The 20,772-nt window shown below is 41.8% G+C and overlaps 1 protein-coding gene across 2 annotated transcripts in view; it reads left to right on the forward strand.

Moving 5' to 3' along the window:
* The window catches only part of LOC111582477 (endothelin-converting enzyme-like 1), a 68,540-nt gene that overhangs the window by 7,797 nt on the left and 39,971 nt on the right, over positions 1-20,772 (forward strand). For both annotated transcript variants that reach the window (XM_023291155.3, XM_035957652.2), the window contains exons 2-6: positions 408-1,598; positions 3,122-3,190; positions 3,731-3,841; positions 3,937-4,029; positions 6,926-7,050. In XM_023291155.3, the coding sequence (XP_023146923.1) occupies positions 741-1,598; positions 3,122-3,190; positions 3,731-3,841; positions 3,937-4,029; positions 6,926-7,050 (1,256 nt within the window). In that variant the 5' untranslated portion in view covers positions 408-740. The remainder of the gene's footprint in view (positions 1-407; positions 1,599-3,121; positions 3,191-3,730; positions 3,842-3,936; positions 4,030-6,925; positions 7,051-20,772) is intronic.

Below are 20,772 nucleotides of genomic sequence, written 5' to 3' on the forward strand. Positions count from 1 at the left end.
AGTCCCCTGTATGTAAGGTTGGAAAGTGTGTGTTTCTTTAGTTTGGAAATACAGAGGTGATAAATTCTCGCTGTCCCTCTGTGATAGTACAAAGTTTCACATCAGTTTACACTGTCACAAGCTAAGTTATGGTGATTGCCGCACCTCTCCTTGCCCAGCTGATGCTCAACTCTCTCTCCATTGATCTGTCTGAAGCCGCGAGTCGCTCGGAGGACATCATCTCCCTGAGGGATGACTATCACCAATCAGTCCAGCAGCTTTAGCTGACAAACAGAAGGAGACAAAGTGGAGAAAAATGTGGCAAAACAGACACTATTTTGTCATTCTTTACTGCTGTAATCGTAGATTCAATTTCGTATCTCTCAACTTACAGCCCTCCTCTATCTCATTTCTATTTTTATCGACAGGTGACCTGTAACTGGTTGGAGAGAGGGAGGAAAGGAGAACAAATGGAGCAGAGAGAAAGAGGATGAGAGAGAGCAGGACCCGAGAGATTCCAAATGCACAATGGGAGTCCCTTGCTCTGCTGACTTTTGAATTGAAAAGAATAAAGGGAACTTTGCCTAAAGAAGGCCAACAGATTTTTGACATCACTTCAGTGTTTTGCCCTGTAGTGGGAATTCTCCCTTTTGTCTCAGTAGGAGTAGTCATGACAGCATTCTGAAAACAGAAATAACTCATTTTCATCCCTTTCTCCTTGAACCCTTCTGCTACTTCTTACCTACAAACATTTCTTTGCCATGGAGAAGACATACTCATTAACTGCCCACTATGATGAGTTCCAGGAAGTGAAATATGGCGGTCGCTATAGCAGTGATATCCTCAGCAATGGCATGACCCTTCACCTCGGAGGCAGCCTGGACCGCCATGTGGGGCGAAGCCGGGGAGGGACCTGGTCAAATGGCCGAAACAGAGATCTGAGCAGCACCAGCAGCAGCGGTGGCCTTCCCCGCTGGAGCCGGAGGGAGATCTGCCTCCTCTCGGCACTGGTCTTTGCAGCAGGTATGTGCGTCATTTTGGGAAGCATGCTGGCGCTCAAGTACATTTCCCTGGATGCCCAGCAGGACCCACAGTGCCGACAGGACTGCCAACGCAGGCGCTCCCTACTGCGGGCAGCTCGCTTTGTTCAGGCCAATATTGACCCAACCATCCAGCCCTGCCAGGACTTCTACTCTTTCGCCTGTGGTGGTTGGCTGAGGCGTCACGGCATTCCCGAGGACAAACTTAGCTACGGCATCATCACCGCTATAGGAGAACACAATGAGGAGAAATTACAGCGCCTCCTGCTGGAGCCAATTAGGAGGCATGGTCCCAACTCGGCAGAGCGCAAGGTCAAAGAGTTCTATCGATCCTGCATCAACATTAAGGAGATTGACAAGCTGGGGTCGAGCCCCATGACGGAGGTCTTGGACAGCTGTGGAGGGTGGGACCTGGTGGGTGCTCCTCCTGGTGCTGCTGGGTGGGAGACTGAGGGTGCCCCTCAGAGGCCAGACTTCAATGAGCTGCTCTACAGGACACAGGGCGTGTACAGCACTGCCGTATTCTTCTCCCTGACTGTCAATGTGGATGACAAAAACTCCTCCAGGAACGCTATCCGGGTGAGAACTTATCAAAGAACTGAGTATACTTTTCTAAATGCATGATGTGTGTTTTTAAGGACACAGTGTTTTAAGTCTGTGTATTGATTATTGTTGTTTTAAAACTTTCAGAAATATTGTGGTAATGACAAAAAAGTCTGGTGGCACTTTTTGAAGTGTATTATCAGTTATGTAAGTTAGAGACAAACTTGACTCCCTCCCCCTCATAGTCATGTGACCATCAAGGTCCCTGCTCAATTATGTAAGATCACGTCATTACATTTTAGCAAGTTCCTGCAAGACAGCAAGTGAGGTCACTAGACGCAACTCTGTTTGGGCCTAAAGATTAGAAATAAAAAACTGGGGATGTGGTGTTAGAAATAAGACCTCTGTAGCCCAGTCCTCATGTTTGTTTGAAGATAGCAGCTCAAGACTAAATTAGCAGCTAATGGTGATAAGACATCAATATCTGTGTGTGAATAATCAGCAGCCAAGTTGAATAGTTGGTCATGTGGGTACCATCTCTTGAATAATAGCAAAATCTGCGGTTTTGAACTTTTAGTTTAACATATTTTAAAATAATCTACTAGGTATACCCACTTGATCCTGTAGGGGGTTCCAAACGTTGGAGCCTACCTTAGCTGATATGAGGCAAGGGGTGGCATACAAAGATTAAACCTCTTACACATTAACCCAGCATGTATGTGTTTGGACTGTTGAGTGAAGCCACAGCAACAGAAAACCCATGCAGGCAGGAGGAGCACATGCTAATTCCACACAGAAAGACCCCAGTGGACAAGCAGGTTCCAACCCAGACCATCCTTGCTGTGAGGTGACAGTACTAACCACATGTTTATAACATCTAATATTATACCCACAAGCCCTGGGACAGACTGGCGACCTGTCCAGGGTGTCCCCTGACTTCACCCTAAGTCAGCTGGGAGAGACTCCAGCCCCCCCGTGACCATAATGAGGATTAGGCGGTATATAGATAATGGATGGATGATACCCACAAGACTTAAAATAACCAAAACATATCCAGTACCTTGACGTAGCTGTACGTAGAATAATCAAGGCATAAAAATGTCAGTTTTTCAGAGAAACAATCATGTTTATATAGCTTTGTGGCACATTTTAAGGTGTTTTTGAAATGGTTATCTTAGCTTAAGTGTTTTTTTGTTAACCAACAACACACCCCTCAATGATTTAATTGGTCTGAACAAACAAATCAACACACTTAGAAAGGTACAGTTTTCACAAGACAGTGTCAATATGAAAGTCGGGTAACATTAGTTGGCTTAATAAAAGATGAATGGTCTTAATAAAAGATGAATGGTTTTAGGTATATGAATTATTCATTAAAGGTTATAAATAATTCAGATGTTAAGCATGCAGTGTGTTGAATGGTTTGTAAATGTTAGCAATAGTGCAGAGCATTAAAATATTAACTAACCCTTTGAATATACATCTGTTGAATGCTTAGCAGCACATGTATGACTCCAGACCAGTTACAGTCTGAGCTCTGACTGTGTGTGTTTGTGCAGATTGATCAGGAGGGGCTCACCCTGCCGGAGAGAAGTCTCTATCTGGGACAGGATGAGGATAGTGTGAAGGTGAACATTCCTCCTTGCCTCTGTCTTTCTCTCTCTGTCATCCCCCAATACCCCTCAATTTCTATTTTTTTCCTTCCTCCCTTCTTTTCCCCTTCTAGTCCACCCTTTTGCCAACTTTTTCCTGTTTTTTTCTCATTTTCTCCCTTACTTCCTTCATAACATTGCTTTCTGTTTGACCTCATCCGTGCACTTTATTGCTCTTCTCTGCCTCCCTCTCTCCTTCCCACCTTCCCCTATTCCTTACTTTACCTCACTGACCTCCTTTTCCTTCATTTTCTGCTTTCCACCCTCCCCTCATCTGACCCGTCTTCCCCCCCTTTCTTCCCTCAATCCTTTCCCCCTCGCTCCTCTCCTCTTCCCATCTGTCCCGTTTACTCTTCGCTCGCTCCTCTTCATCAATCCACCTGTTTTCCTCTGTCACCCGTTGTGTTTTTGTTATCCTGTCCACTTTGCCACATGTCACCCCTGTCACCGGCTATTACTGATGATGTCGCAGCAGCACCTCATGTCCGTTAATGCTGATGTCACTGCGCTTTCCAGATCTTGGCGGCGTACAAGGCTCTGATGGAGCGCTTGCTGAGCATGCTGGGAGCTCTCAACCCTACAGAGAACTCCAAGGAGATTATAGAGCTGGAGACCCGACTGGCCAACGTGAGCCGTTCCCGCGTATATGTGTGCACAAGCACATGTGTGTGCGTTCATGTGCATGTGTGTGCAGTGTTGAGTAAAATCTGCTCTCTCTCCAGATCACTGTGTCAGAATATGACGACCAAAGAAAGGACATCAGCACCATGTATAACCGCATCACCCTCAGGCAGCTACAGCGCATTGCTCCCAGTGTAAGTACTGCACGTGCACACACACACACACACACACACACACACGCACACACACTCACACAAACATCATTTACAAGTATGTGTGTGTGCACATGCATCTGGGGTAGAAGCAGACGTGATGGATTAAGATTTGAACTCCAACTGAGCATTTTAAGTAGTGTGGCGAGTGTGTGAGCGTGTGTGTGTTTCAGGAGGGAGCGGCAAAGCACTGCACACACACACACACACACACACACACACACACACACACACACACACACACACACACACACACACACACACACACACACACACACACACACACACACACACACACACACACACACACACACACACACAGAGAGAGAGAGGCCTAAGTGACTCACAAAAGCTGTCCGCCCTGCAGGGGTAGGCGAGCAGATTGAGGGACGGAATGAAAGAAGTAGGTAGAGAGAAAAGGAGAAAATGAGGAGACATTGGGGGGTGTTTGAAATGAGGGAGGGAAGGGACAGGAAAGAGGGAGAAACACTGGAGTTGGAGGCAGGGAGAGAAACAGAAGAAGAAGGAAGCTCTTCTCTGAGGCAGCGCTAACAGTGACAGAGAATCTCAAGGCGTTTCATGGTCGAGGGAGGGATAGATGAAGAGTGAAGCGGGAGAGATGGAAATTGGGCATGTACTGAGAGGAAGATCAAGAGTTCGATTTTTACTTTTTCAGCCAAAAAAGGGGGTAAAAAAGCTATACACACAATGTGAACATGAGTGAGAATAGAAGGGGTGTGAGCGAGACGCATGGAAAGAAGTAGATTAGAGGATGGAGATTCGATCAGAGAAGGACAGAATGCTGCTAAATGGCTTCAGTTTGTTCCTGCAGTTTATTTGCTTTTACTTGAATCTGAAGCCCAATTACATGAAAAACACTGGAGCTCCATCACTTGAAATTAGAACTCGGGATAAAAAAAAAACACTACATACAGTTGGGATGCTGGTGTGCAATTAAGTAAGAACCAACACACACGTTGTGGAAGGCCTAAATTGACAAACCTAAACAAGCATGAATGAGGTGTTGCCAGAAAGAAGTGTCAGAAAACCTGGAGGTGATACAGAAATGGAGGATTGGACTTTTGAAGTCATGATTGAAGTTTTTTTGTCTGCTTAAAACATTTCTCACTATAAATAATTTATATACTGTTTGTTATCTTGCTGAAATTGACGGTATTTTTGTGGAGACGAGGGCTTCCTGAATCATGTGATTCCAAACATGTCCATGTTTAGTGATTAGTGTGCATGGGAAACCACAAAGAAGGGGCGGCGAGGGGACTGTGGATGTGGGCATCCTCGGGGAGTTACAGCGGTTAACATGGACGATCTAAAGCAGCTGGTACAAACCCCTCTGGCATGAATGCAAAATGTTTGGATATTGACTGCGCTTTGGTTGATACCGCACACATTATTTATGCTTTATTGAGCCACCAACAGCATAGAGATGACAGGGAATGACAAGAGAGACAGAGAGATGAGCTCTGACATGAATCAAAGGCCCCTCCCAGATGACAACAGTGCTGTTCAGGGTCAGCACCTTAACCTTCTGTACCACCAGGGTGCCACATGCTTTGTGTATTTTTTACATTTATTAACAGCTGCTGTGTACTTCATGACCCTGTGTTGCTTTTTTTTCTACTGTAGGCCTTTCTCCAGTAGCAAGCTCTGAAACTATTTGGTTACAGATCACATCACAGATCTCACATTAATGTATTTGCACTACAGTTGACTTAAAGAGGTCAGTTTTAGTGCTGAGATTTGAGTTTACAAGGTTCCTGTCTGGAGATTATAAGTAGTATTAGTATTTGGAAGTTGTATGTTTTTCATAGCAAGTAGGATGTTTAAGTACAGATGAACTGACTACCATAAAAAAAAGACTTTCCCATAGGCTGTATGTGCACCCAGCTTATTGCAACCCATCTTTGTGCAGATTCTCAGTCATCCAGGTCATGGTAACCCTAAGTGCTTCAGTAGAAAACAACTCTTTTGTGGTTGTTGAAAATATTTCACCTCCCATCCAAGAGGCTTTCTCAGGTCTGACTCTAGCTAGTAACCAGTTAGAGCTGAAAACGCCTCTTGAATGAGAGGTGAAATATTTTCAGCAACCCAGAAGGGAAGGTCCAGTTGCTTTCTACTGAAGCACTTGGATTGCGACCCATAATACCGTCTTGTTGTGAAGTGGCCTCTAGCCGCCATGTCAGACAGCATCAGTAATGCCAGCAAAACCAATATGCCTACATTCAAGTAACAGTGCTGTCTAGTGGCTGTAATGAGTTTAATGCAGCAAAGGAGGAATTTAGATAATATTGTTGTAGAGATACAAGTCAGGATGGGGAGGAGGTCAGGTGGATGGATGGGTTGGCTAAAAATACGAGACCATTGTTACGACTGTCCACGACTCTTCTTGAACCATAACCACAATATTATTATTGTGGTTACTATGGTAGTTACCATGACAACAAAAGTCACTGACCTTTATGCAAACCGCAACCTTTCCTTAAGCATAACCAAATAGTTGTTGTGCCTAAACCTAACCAAAGGCTTACCATTACATTGTCACATCATTCATGTTTCAACAGTGATTTTGACCTTTTCTCTGTGGCATACCTCCTGCTAGCAGTAAGGCTCCTATGCACTATTGTCCATGACATGTGAGTCCCCACACTTCCACACTGGGTAAAACTAATCTGCATGTAACAATTAAAAACAAGAGAGAGACTATGAAAAAGTCTGATCAAATGACCATTACACTGCTCCAGTTCAAGCAAAAAGATGTTGGGTCATTTACAATACTGCCTACAATGAACGTTTTGTTGCTGACAGGGTAAATTGTATGACTCTAAAATCTAACCCAACGTCATTTCTCCTCTCATGGCAGCTTCACTGGAAACGCTTACTGGACAGAATTTTCAATGACAGCTTCTTAGAAGACGAAGAGATTGTGGTGCTCGCCACCGATTACATCCAGAAAGTCTCCGACATCATCAAGACCACTTCGAAGAGGTAAAGAAATGGAGAATGGGTGCTGGTGGTGGGTGAAGGTTGTGGGTGTGGAGCGAGGAGAGAAAGATGAGGGTGCTGAAGTGTATGGAAAATCGATGAGATTAGATGCATGCATTTTTGAAGCGGTACTTTTTGAGCATGAGTAAGCGCTTTAGTTTGAGGTTGTTTTGTATGAGTGTGTGTGTTGGCTTTGGTTTGGGGCTGTCACTGTAGTTTGGGCTACAATGCAGTGTCATGAGGTGTATGGATTGGTTTTTGAGTGCTGCTGTGCATGTATTTGTGTAGGCATTTGTGTGCGTGCGTGTGTGTGTGTGTATGTGTGTGTGTGTTTGATGTGAGTCACTGTTGGGTGAACTTCCAGTTCTACTGCAGCTGATTATTATTGATCTACACCCACACCTTTCTACCTCCTGCAGACTCAGACAGACGCACATGGATGGAGATGGACACACACACACACACACACACACACACACACACACACACACACACACACACACACACACACACACACACACACACACACACACACACACACACACACACACACACACTTTCTTTCCCCTTCTTCTTCTTGACAGACTCCAGGGGAGGCCTTAGAGGGCTGCTGCACGTCAGGATGTGTGTTAAAATCACTGACAGCTCGCCAATAGTCACTGTGCTCTACACAAATACACAACAGCTCTCAGCCTGCATGCATGGCTGGCTGGCCTGATGAGTGGCAGGTGGATTACTTGCTTGTCATTTATGTCTGGCACTGGATACATGTCTGTCTGTCTAACAGCGTAACCTATTCAGACATTTTGGTAATTTCATGACTCGCCAGTTCATGACATTACGGCGACATTCAATGTTGGTAATTTCATTGTCTCATCTCGCCGTTTTAGATTTACCAACTCAACATATTGTATCTTGCAGCCTCTGATTGATTTTGTGCAAATCTAGGCCTTCACACCAGTGTGATATTGATCAGTCTTATGCAAGATAGGGTATGTAATCAATTAATCAACAAAACTGCAACAGATCCACTTTATCAAAGGTCATGAAATTACATTCCCCGACTGACAAAGATCTGATTTGTTTGTATGAGGTCATATCATTGTGTTTTTATGAACCTAAGAAATCATACTGTGGATAATTGAGATTATGGTGGGGATGAATGAATGATTGCTTTTGTTTTGTTTTGTTTTGAGACAGCTCTCATACAAAGTAATCTAATAATGAAATAATAGAGTACGTGTTGGGATCAAGTTTTTTCTTGATCTACACTATTGTTCAAAAGTTTGGGGTCACCCAGACAATTTCATGTTTGCCATGAAAACTCACACTTTTATTCGTGTGCTAACTAACTGCACATTGGTTTTCTAATCATCAGTTAGCCTTTCAACACCATTAGCGAACACAATGTAGCATTAGAACACAGGAGTGATGGTTGTTGGAAATGTTCCTCTGTACCTCTATGTAGATATTCCATTAAAAATCAGCTGTTTCCAGCTAGAATATACATTTACCACATTAACAATGTCTAGACTGGATTTATCATTCATTTAATGTTATCTTCATTGAAAAAAACTGCTTTTCTTTCAAAAATAAGGACATTTCTTAGTGACCTTGAACTTTTGAACGGTAGTGTACATAGACTTGATATGAGTCAGTGCAATTCAATTCAAATCAATTCAATTCAATTTTATTTATAGCGCCAATTACAGTCAAATTGTCTCGAGACACTTTACAGAACCCATATGCCTGACCCCCAGAGCAAGCCAAAAGGCGACAGTGGCAAGGAAAACACCCTTTTAACAGGGAAAAAAAACCTCGAGCAGAACCCGGCTCTAATGTGGGGGGACCCATCTGCCTGAAAATGTTTCTCATATGAGGACATTTCCCAGAAACTCCACTTTGGGCAGGTCAGCTGGTAGGTCGAGGTGTTATGTTCCCCTAAATCAGTAGCAACAGACCTATTTCTTCTGCAAACATCAATTTCTAGTTTCACACTTAGATTTTTCATCATAATCCAACAAATGTATCAAGGTAAGACTTATTGTATTGACTTAGTCTTTACAGCTGAGTTCCTCATACTCTTCATCATTCTTGCAGCCATCCTAGCAGCTTTAGTGAAAAAGCCACTCGGACTTGTCTTAGGTTCTCCAAGACATTTCACCTCTTGCTTCTTCGGTTTGTAAAAGAAGTGAAAGAGAATCTAAAGGAGAAATCCAGCTGCTTTTTTTCATGTGGCTATTTTTACATTCTTGATATTCTGCTTTTCACAGTTGTAGCAAATGGATATGACACTTAATGCTGATTACAAAGCTTTTACTGAGTAACTGCTGCTCTGTCTCAACCAGATGTATGAGGCTGGCAAAGTTCTGGAATCAGGGACTCCCACCTACTGCAAAACAGTGTGACATAAATATTATAGGTGGTACAGTTACATATAGTTCATACTTCAAATTCAGCTTTGGGGGAAATAATTTGATTGTTAATTTATCTGTTGCAAGGCTATTTAGTTCTTGACTATATAAACCAAGACTAACTGGCTATGAATTCTGAGTAAGATCATGTTTTTGAACCCAGTAATTTGGCTGACTGTGCCACAGCCTCAACCTGCTCATCTTTGAAACACTTCTGAGGATATTTTCCTTGGAAAATTCAACAAAGACTGTAACCATCCCAAAAAGCCCTCAAAAATATTCAGTAAAACTTCAAAAAGACTCAAAGAGAGATCCAAAGTCTTTCAGCTGAAAGGCATTGATGATGATACCACAAAAACAAGCAAGTACCACAACAAACAAAACAGTTCTCATCAGTGCTGAGTGTATCTGTGTGTTCAAACGCAACTTCGTACAAAAAACATGGCTGAAGGGAAGCTGTGTTTAGGATGAAACTAGTGAGGTTTTTTTTCCATAATTTTACACAAAATCTTTAACTGCAAACAAGTTTCTGTCTTTCTTTCTTTCTAGTCTTTAATGTAATAACTACAGAAGAAATCATATTATAGATGGACTGAAGACCAAGTCCAGGCCTTGTTAGGCATTTATGCAAAAAAAAGTCCAGCATTAGCAAATCGCGATAAAAAGGTCAACCTTAAAGTTTTATCAGGGTCATTACTGTATTTTGAAGTGACCGCTGATGAATTTGTCTTACCTTTACTGAACTTTAGACTGTGATGGAAACACAGATGCCAGAGGGCTGAAGGAATTCTTCATTTCTTGAAAGGTTCCCAGACTTTAAATTGAAAGATGCAGTTCAGTCCAAAGTAGGGATCAAGCTAAAAAAAATAGTTCCCACAACTCCCACAGTGCAGCTCAGCAGTATCTAGACACTATGTTCCATCCAAAGGTTGTCACGTGGGAGTTTTAGGTCTAATATGAAGTAACACTCCTAAATTGTCTTAGTGACTTTCTCAGACTTTCAGAGACCTGACAGATTTGGAGAAAGATCCAGACATACACTACTGTTCAAAAGTTTGGGGTCACCCAGACAATTTCCTTTTTTCCATGAAAAATCACACTTTTATTCATGTGCTATCATAACTGCACAAGGGTTTTCTAATCATCAATGAGCCTTTCAACACCATTAGCTAACACAATGTAGCATTAGAACACAGGAGTGATGGTTGCTGGAAATGTTCCTCTGTACCTCTATGTAGATATTCCACTAAAAATCAGCCGTTTCCAGCTAGAATAGTCATTTACCACATTAACAATGTCTAGACTGGATTTATGATTCATTTAACATTATCTTCATTGAAAAAAACTGCATTTCCCTTCCAAAATAAGGACATTTCTATGTGACCTTAAACTTTTGAACGGTAGTGTATCCATAGACTGTATATAAACAGTATATCAAGTTAAACAACATCAATAATGCCATAAAAACATACTTTTTGTAAAACTATGCTGCAACAGTGTAGTACCACTATTTTCAGATGCCCACAAACAGCCTGTGCTTAGATGGAAGTTTACTTTACCTGATTCTTCATGCAACATGCAAAATAGTTGTTGACCAAATATTTAGGAACCTTTTACTTAAATTATCTTCTGTTTTTGTTTCCTTTTTCCATTCACATTTTTACACAATACAAACAAAGGTTACTCTGTACTGTATGACTCTTTTGTGTGTTCTTCTGCTTACTTTCATCAGCACAACAAAAGATGAGACCTTGTTGCAGTGATTTAGTCAAATTCCCATCAATGCAGACATCTCTTTCGTATCGTATCAAATCTATTTGCTCCGTCTTTTTTTAAAACAGGTTCTTCGTGTACTCTTTTATCTGGTCTACCGCTGCTCTCTGTTCTTTATGAAATGCACTTTTTAATCACAACACTCCAGCATGCATACGCTTTGAGTTAGGGTTATATCATTAAGGGATTCTTAATCCCCTTTGTAAAAGTACGGTTACCCTCGCTATAGTCACATCCATTAGCCCTGGTTCACTTCTCCTCAGGCTGCAGAAGCCATGTTTGATGCTCTGTCTCTTCCCCTGTTGTTTACCAATCTTCCATTTCAGTTGTGTGTCCATCCATCCCCCCTGATGGCTTTAGTAATAGATTCTACACAATGTTCCAATCATCCCCTCTCCCTGTCTTTTGTTCCCTCCACCAGTGTCCATATGACATCCTGTGTTTTTTTCCTTTTATCACTCATTCACTCACTCAGCTATGATATTTGGCAGATATGTTCGTTGTTGGAGAACTACACACACACTACTCTGTACTCAAAACATGCAGTATTTATCTTGGAAAATCTGCCTCAGTCCATCCTCCACTGGTTAAAAAGACCGACTGGTGTTGAACAACACTGCGTTAGGGTTATTTTATTTGTACAAAAAAAGATCCAAACTTAAGCTCACTTGACCTAAAAAATTGTGACTTACTAGCTACTCCTCACTGATGCATCTCATAATTTTAACTTTGCATTTAGAATTGCACTTTTAATGGGTTTGCTGCTTGACTCAATCTGACTAAATGTCACATTTCCATCACAGAAACTTTCCCCACAGACTGGGAGGGATGTAGCCTCTCTACCTTCATTTGCACCAGAGGAGCCAGGGTCTAAATGCATTCACAGGGACATTGTTTTATCTGCTAAAAATTCCCTGTACAGAGGATAATAATTCCTGGAGACTCAGGACCTTTTGGAACCAGGGCTTCAGTGCTGAGCGTTGTGAAATGGTTGACTGTAAGTTCCTTTTATGACATGACATGGAGCTGCAGCAGAAACTCTGTGATATACACCCATCAGGCATGACATTCTGAGCACTGATAGGTGATGTGAACAACACTGATTATCTCTTCATCACGGCACCTGTTAGTGGGTTGGATATATTAGGCAGCAAGTGAACAGTTTGTCCTCAAAGTTGACGTGAAGCAGGAAAAATGGGCAAGCCTAAGGATTTGACCGAGTTTGACAAATTATGATGACTAGATAACTGAGTCAGAGCATCTCCAAAACTGCAGCTCTTGTGAGATGTTCCTGGTCTGCAGTGGTCAGTATCTATCAAAAGTGATCCAAGGAAGGAACAGTGTTGAACCAGTGACAGGGTCATAGGAGGCCAAAGCTCAGTGATGTACATGGGGAGTGAAGGCTGACACATGTGGTCCAATCCAACAGACCAGCTGCTGTTGCTCAAATTGCTGAAGAAGTTAATGCTGGTTCTGATAGAAAGGTGTCAGAATACACAGAGCATCACAGTTTGTTGTGTATGGGGCTGCAGACCAGTCAGGGTGTCCATGATGACCCCTGTGCACCGCTGAAAGCATCAACAATGGACACGTGCGCATCAGAACTGGACCATGGAGCAATGGAAGAGTGTGGTCTGGTCTGATGAATCACATTTTCGTTTACCTCACATGGATGATCGGGTGCATGTGCATCGCTTACCTGGGAAACACATGGCACCACGATGCACTATGGGAAGAAGGCAAGCCGGTGGAGGCAGTGTGATACTTTGGACAATGTTCTGCTGGGAAACCTTGGGTCCTGCCATCCATGTGGATGTTACTTTGACATGTACCACCTACCTAAGCATGGTTTCAGATCATCTACACCCTTTCATGGACACGGTATTCCCTGATGGCTGTGGCCTCTTTCAGCAGGATAATGTGCCGTGCTACAATGAAAAAATGGTTCAGGAATGGTTTGAGGAGCACAACAACGAGTTTGAGGCGTTGACTTGGCCTCCAGATTCCACAGATCTCAATCCAATCGAGGATCTGTGGGATGTGCTGAACAAAGAAGTCCGATCCATGGAGGCCCCACCTGGAACTTAACGGATCTGCTGCTAACATCTTAATGCCAGATAGCACAGCACACCTTCAGGGGTCTAGTGGAGTCCATGCCTTGACGGGTCAGAGCTGTTTTGGCAGAAAAATGGAGACCAACACAATATTAGGCAGGTGGTCGTAATGTTATGCCAGATCAGTGTATGGTCATCACTGTTTAGTATTGTTGACTGAAAAAATTATGTAGTAAAACAATCTCCATTTTTTGACAGTTGTAATGCTAAAGGAGCCCTCAGTTGCTTGAAAAGTTCTTGAACATTACAGGCTTGGTGGAAATGCAGCTATAGTCCTTAGTAAGGATCAAGCTGCTAAACGATTCCCATAATGCACATCAGCTGCGTCTTCCACTAGACACTACACCATGTCTCAGGTTTGTAAAATGGACTTTCTGTCTCAGGTCCAATCTGAAACATCCCTGAAGATTTGTCAGGCTTATTTTCTCAGACTAAAGGAAGCTGCTCACAGAGCCACAGAGGACATCTTCCCAGACCAGGTAGTTAATAGATCTGTACGTGTGTAATCAGTGGAGTGTTCAAGTAAGAATGCATAAAGATAATTGTGACAGCGTGTTTACTATTTTTGACTATGAAAACCAACTTTTTCTCTCAGACTATTATGATACTGTAATACATTACCATGAATCTTATTTTTGCCTCTATCCTGACAGTGGAAGCAATTAGAACTTTTATGGCCTTTTCTCTAACTCTGTCTCAAACCCTCTGACTCACTGTGTTTTTCCTTCTCACTCATTCTTTCATCACCAAACTCTTTTCTCTTCAGTCCTCTCCTCCCCCTGCTCTCTCCATCTGTCTACTTCTCTTCCTCCTCTGTCAGTGCATCTCTTTCTAAACTTTGCCTGACAACCATTTCTTTCGCCCAGTCTCAATCTCCCAACACCTCTCCGCTCTTCCTTCTCTCCATCTGCACCTTGTCCATTGTTCCCCATCCATCTCTGCCTCTGTCACTTCTTTACCACCTCCTCAACTGTTCCTGCTCTCTCACTTCTGCTTTGTTGTCACGCTTTTTTTTTTCTCATTCTCATTCTCCATCTTCCTCCCACCTCCAGTCCATCTCCAGGTTCTGTCTCCCAGGAACTTTATTACTGGGGTTTAAATAAAGGTTGACATTGCTAGTTCATGCACACACAGTTATATCCATACAAATGGAGGAATAGAGCGAATCCATTTCCTGAGAGGTGTTGCTCATTAGCACAGCTGATCAGACTTGGTTTAAAAAGCTCCATTTCCTCACATCAAGGGGTCTCTCCAGTCCTGCCTGTTATTCACCAGTTATTCGGCTTGTTGCAAACAAAAAAACACACAAGCATACTAATAACAAACACAGGCACCAGGAAACTGAAGTTAGCACTCATTCTGGGAAAACACTGATCTGAACCTGAACTTCCCTCTTCTACTGCTTCATCTGTTGGCTTGTTGTGTGAACAATATGTTTACCAACCATAGTCATTCACTGTGTCTGGGTCACTACACATTAATTTTGGAAAATGAAAACAGAATGTTATTGTCTCTACTACGAAGGCCATAGCAACAGAAGGCCATTTTACACTGCAGAAACTTGCAGGCCGGTCCCAAACGTTGAGCATATTCTGATGGCAAGAACTGTCACTGTAGAACCTCTTTGAGGCCAGCTTTTGTAAGAAAAAAAGTACAGAATAGGTACCTTGGAGCAGCCCTTAAGAAACTGTTTTGTTCATATACACAAAAATTGGTTAAATTTCCAGAAGACAACAAGTGCCATCATTCTGCCCTCTCAGTGTCTTTATCAAGTAGCGGTCTTCTCCTCTCTAGCATCACCATCAAAAATGTAAAATTCACCATGTGGGCTAACATAACAAAGTTCAACTCACCATTTCCTTTGTGCTCATAGAACTGGAGTTATGCACAGTAACCATTACTGGTTGTTGAAATTGTGGTTCAAGCCGTCAGATCCTAAACTCAGACTGCTCCTGTAAACATCAGTGCCACCTCATTCAAACTCCAGTCTTATGACTGCAGGGCACTGAATTTTTATATATATATATATATATATATATATATATGTGTGTGTGTATATATGTTACGTTTCCCAAGCGGGACCCCAGGAAAATACCCAGAACCCCAAACTTTATTAAAGTATCAAAAGGAAAACCGTAACAAAACAAAGAACCCCAACACAAATAAACCAAACAAAAGGTCACAAAATGGGTTCAGAAAGGTGATAGAGGTAGATTGCCTCTATCACCCACTAAGCCAGCCAAAATGGCTGGAAGAATTACAATAAACAAAACCAAACAAAGGAGGGGAGAGTGAAATAAATGTGCTTAGGGTGTAAACACAATTCAAAGGGGCTTTATTTCTCACAAGAGAGCTATTTGACACACGCTCTCAAACGAACAGAGAAATATGATGTGCAGTTCTCTGAAGTCGGAGTCCATCTGAACAGCTCAAGAGTCTGTCTTTTAAAGGAGTGTCACCAATCACTCCAGCAGGTGCATCGGATGCAGCAGCTGTAGCCACTCAGCCTAATCAACCAGTGTCCCAACAGTGATCACATAGACACATATGGAAAAACAGCAAAACAACACAAATTTGCAGTCACAAAGCCACAAAACAAGTTTGAAATGGCCAAAAATACAAGACACAAAACTCAAGTGAACTGATCAATGTGTTTTAAGCATTATTTCCTTCACTGTGGTCACTCATGAATTAAAAAGTCCCCTCACAAACATATGGCCACCAAAATTGGGCAAGACACCACACAAGCTCATAACATATATATATATATATATATATATATATATATATATATATATATATATATATATATATATATATATATATATATATATATATATTTACAGGTTTATTCACAGGTTGACAGCAATGGCCTTTGACAACAGGCTAGTATTTATTATCCAAACTACAGGAAGCACTGTGGCTCCTAGCAAGACTACGCCAGGTTACTGGTTGATTTTATTTTTTATTTTACCTTAAACCGAACAGAACCTTGAGGACATCCAAACCAAATCATGCTTTGACAACAAACTTAGGAAATTCAATGGCTTTTTTTAAAAAAAAGAGGTTATAGTCACTGACTGCGGTCATCTCAAAAGATGTCATTGAAGATATAATTTACTCATTAATAGCAAATCAATAGTTGATTTTTCAGAACGAATATTGACATGCTTAGCATAAAATGAATAATTAGACTGGCTCCATATCAGCTCTATAGTGTTTAAAAGTTTAAAAATGGTATTTCCACATTATCATACATTTAGGAGGTTTTAAATCATCGATCAGACAAATGCAGTAATTATTGTACAGCTGCTAAAGTTTGCGAATTTATACCAAACACAATATGCAGCTGAGGAACATAGTGATATCTTCAGCTTTGTAGGTACCCATCAGAAACCTAATTATTATGTAATAAAAGATTTGACCTGACCTAAAATGAAAAATTTAAATAACCAAAGTGATTACCATCCATACTGGGAGGAATATACAGTTACACACCCAACTACATGGCAAGCCACTGTGTGTTTGTTGGGATATTTCTCTAAAAAAAACACAAATGTCTCTCTCATGGTAGCCCCATAGGAAATGTCAGTGAATCATCAAAGTTATCAAGATTCATCCTATATTTTTAAAATGTGCCAATCCATTCATTGTGGATTAGAAGAGTTCTTACTTGAAACTCAAAATTTAGAGGAAAATCTCAAAATTTTAAAAAAATTGTTTTTTTTCCCCCCCTGAATAAATAAACATTTTGAGCTGCTGGAGGCATCAAAAGTCATCAAGGGCCATTTGAATCATCATGGCTTACACTTGGCCTTAAGCGAAGTTTGGCGTAACTTGGCGTTCTGAGTCTGATGTAATAGTTATGCCAGCTGCTTCATCAAGTCTTAAGACCTTCTTTTTGCAAAGACATAAAGGTTATTTTTAGTAATGGTTGGAGGTAAAGTCAAAATGTAGGCATTTCTAGGTCTATTCCTGGGAAATAATAAATTACTGTAGAAAAAAATGGTGCTAATCAATCCAGGACTGTCAATGTGGACATATTTCACTATGCAAAAATGCTGCTTCTGCTGGGTGCACCAAAAGTCACCTGATAACAAATGTCATCAGGATTCACCCTCTGAGAACAATGAAAACTGTGGATGTACCATTATTTTAATAAATAAGTAAGTTTGAACCTTTTGAAGGCACAAATGTAAAGTAAGACAATCGAAAAAGTTTTTAGGGTTTATCTTCTGACAACCATAAATATATATTTTAAAAATGGTGCCAATCCACCGAGTACTGTGGATATAGTGTTACAGTATTTTTTTGAATAAGTAAAGATTTTAACCTGCTAAGGGGAATGAAGTGTAAAGTCAAAAGATAACTAAAGTCATAAGGATTCCTCTTGTGAAGACAATATCTGTAGAAAACTTGTACCAATCCATTCAGTGCTGTAGATGTAAAGATACACTACCGTTGAAAAGTTTGTTGGTCAATTAGACATGTCTTTATTTTTGAAAGATAGCATTAAATTAATCAAAAATCCAGTGTAGACATTGTTAATGTGGTAAATAACTATTCTAGCTGGAAATGGCTGATTTTTAATGGAATATCTACATAGGGGTACAGAGGAACATTTCCAGCAACCATCACTTCTGTGTTCTAATGCTACATTGTGTTAGCTAATGGTGTTGAAAGGCTCATTGATAATTAGAAAACCCTTGTGCAGTTATGTTAGTACATGAATAAAAGTGTGAGTTTTCATGGAAAACATGACATTGCCGGGTGACCCCAAACTTTTGAACGGTAGTGTATGTCAGTGAATAAGTAAAACATTTTACCTGTTAAGAGTGTCAAATGTAAGTCAGAGGATCACAAAAGTCGTAGGGATTCGTAGGATCCTTCAAACGCATGGCAATCTGTAAAAAAAACAAAAAAGTAAAAAGAAAGATGTGCCACGATATACTCGTGTGGGTGTAGAGATAGTTGACTGAATATGAAAAAAAATTATTTGCTGGGGTGACTAATGTAAAGTCTTAAGATCATCTTAGTACGATTTATTAAATAGGGAGCACACGTGTCTAGAAAACATCATGGCAATCCATTCAATAGATGCTAAGAGATATGAGCTTTCTGACCTTAAAAAGCAAACACCACCATTCCTAAAACCATGCTGCTCTCATGTCAAAAAACATGGTAATGGCAATCACAACATGAAAACTGTAACCAAAGCCACATCTGACAGTTGTGTTCAAGGCCAATCACCACAGTGAAACAGCTTTCAAAACAACTTTATTTCCCACAAGTACAATTACATGAGCACTGTGTTGTAGAAAAAGCAGACCATGTTTTCGTCGTATAAACTCTTGCACTTGTATCACACTCAAAGTCTGAGTCCTGTTAGCCCACACAGAGAGCCATTGTGTGGCTTCTCGCAGCAGGAGTCAGGGGTCGAGGCTGAAGTGTTGGTCCGTTGTAACATTGTCCAGTAGAGCGGATGGAGAGGAGGTTTTGTTTCTCTCAGGGCCACTAATGGACCACAGAAACACTCTTTTGTACTCTTCTACACTCTGATGGACTGTCACTCACTGACACGCACACACAGTCCAGAAGTACAGTTGAAGATGACACACAGCTGAAGAAGCCAGTACAGGCTGACATTCGTATAAACACAGAAACACAGAGGAAGGTCTGGCTGCTTGTTAAAGTGGAGGAGCAGTGTGAAGACTGACTCTGAGAGGTGAAAAGGTGACTGATGAATAAGAAGAAGACAGCTTCATCTGCCTCTAGTGTGTGTCAGATGGCATCATGGTTGTTTAAAAATGAAAGAACCATCTTTCCTTCTATTATATCTCACAGTTTTCCTATGTTACTTGGCCCATTCCTTCCATTTTCACCTGCTTCTTTCCTTCATCGATTCTTGCCATTTCAACTCCCTCCTTCACTCTTTTTGCTGCCTTTCTGTTGCTCCATTTACTTGCCAGTCTTCCTCACATCCTCCTTTTCTTACCTCCACCCAGCTCTCTCTTTTTTAGTCGGCCTTTCACTCATTTTCACTTTCCCTCCCAGATGTTTTACTTCATTCATCCATCCATCCGTGCACCTTTCACACTCCGTGCTCCAACCTGTTCTTTTACTACCCATCGTTTTCCCTTTCACTTGTCTCCTGCTCTGCTCTTTATTCTCGGGCGGCTTTAGGGCGCTATTGTCAACTCAATCTATCATTTTTTCTCTCTCTAACCCTCTATCATGCTCTGGTCTTTATAGGCACCTATTCACCACGTTCTTCTCTTCGTTCTTGTTTCCATCCATCCCTCCCATGTTCTAGCATCGATTCCTTCCCCATCATACTGTCAAGAGCAGTCAACTCCACGTCTTCTCATCCTGTATCCATGTTTCTTTTCTTCTTCATTCTCCCTCCACTGTGTGTGTGTGTGTGTGTGTGTGTGTGTGTGTGTGTGTGTGTGTGTGTGTGTGTGTTTGTGTGTGTGTGTGTATGTGAGGTCTCTGAGCACTGTGGTGACTGCAGCCAATCCCATTAGCCAGATGAGCAGGCCTCCAATGAAGGGGAAAGCATAATGACAACACCAGCGCCTCCCTCACACACTCTTCCCCTGCCGCTCCCTGTCTTTTCTCTCTCTCCGTCTGCTCCCTCCGTTCATCCGTCACTCTCGAGGGTGTGCGAACGCCAGTGTGGGAATCCAGTGTGTGTTTGGGTCGTGCAATTTAAAGGCGAGCAGTTAGAGTCTGTCGTTTTAGCGTTTATTTAGGTGAGCTGCAGCGCACAATGTGAGCGTCAGCGAGTAATCCAGAGAAGTGGAACAGCCACAGTAGACTGTTCGCTTCCTGCTGGGTCCACTGCCTTTAAAAATATACACTCGATGTCGCTGTAAAGCATTTTCAGATGAAGCGCTTCACCAAACAGTGGATTTCATGGCGCTGTAGCTTTAAGCAGTTGAGGTTTGAATCCCAGCAGGGCCTCCTGAACTGAAAATATGTGCAGTCAAGCTACTATGCGGTACTTTGGATAAAAGTCGACAATAAAAAGCATAAGTGTATGTGATTTTCTGTCTCCGTGGTGTTTGAGTTTGTAATTTGAAAACTGGTGCGCGTCACATTGTTCCACTTTCACTTTATTATTTAACACTCAAATCTGTACATTTGTCCTGACTGTCAGTCTGAAATTACAGTGTTCCTCTTGTAAAGTTTGGAATAGAGGCGGCCCTCCCTCGCCTCTCCATTACCTACAGGGTCATTACCTGCAGTAATGTGTTGATGCAGTGCAAGGGGACAGTGTCTTTTCATCTCCCTAACTAGCCCCATTAAAATCCGTTCAGCTAATGAGCCTTCACTCAGTCCTCCGGTGATTAAGACCTACCACTTGATCTGTACAGCGCTCTCACTCACACTGCTTTCATTTAGCCCTGCTGTGACTCCAT

The sequence above is a fragment of the Amphiprion ocellaris genome, chromosome 7 (genome assembly GCF_022539595.1).
Source record: "Amphiprion ocellaris isolate individual 3 ecotype Okinawa chromosome 7, ASM2253959v1, whole genome shotgun sequence".
NCBI lineage: Eukaryota > Metazoa > Chordata > Actinopteri > Pomacentridae > Amphiprion > Amphiprion ocellaris.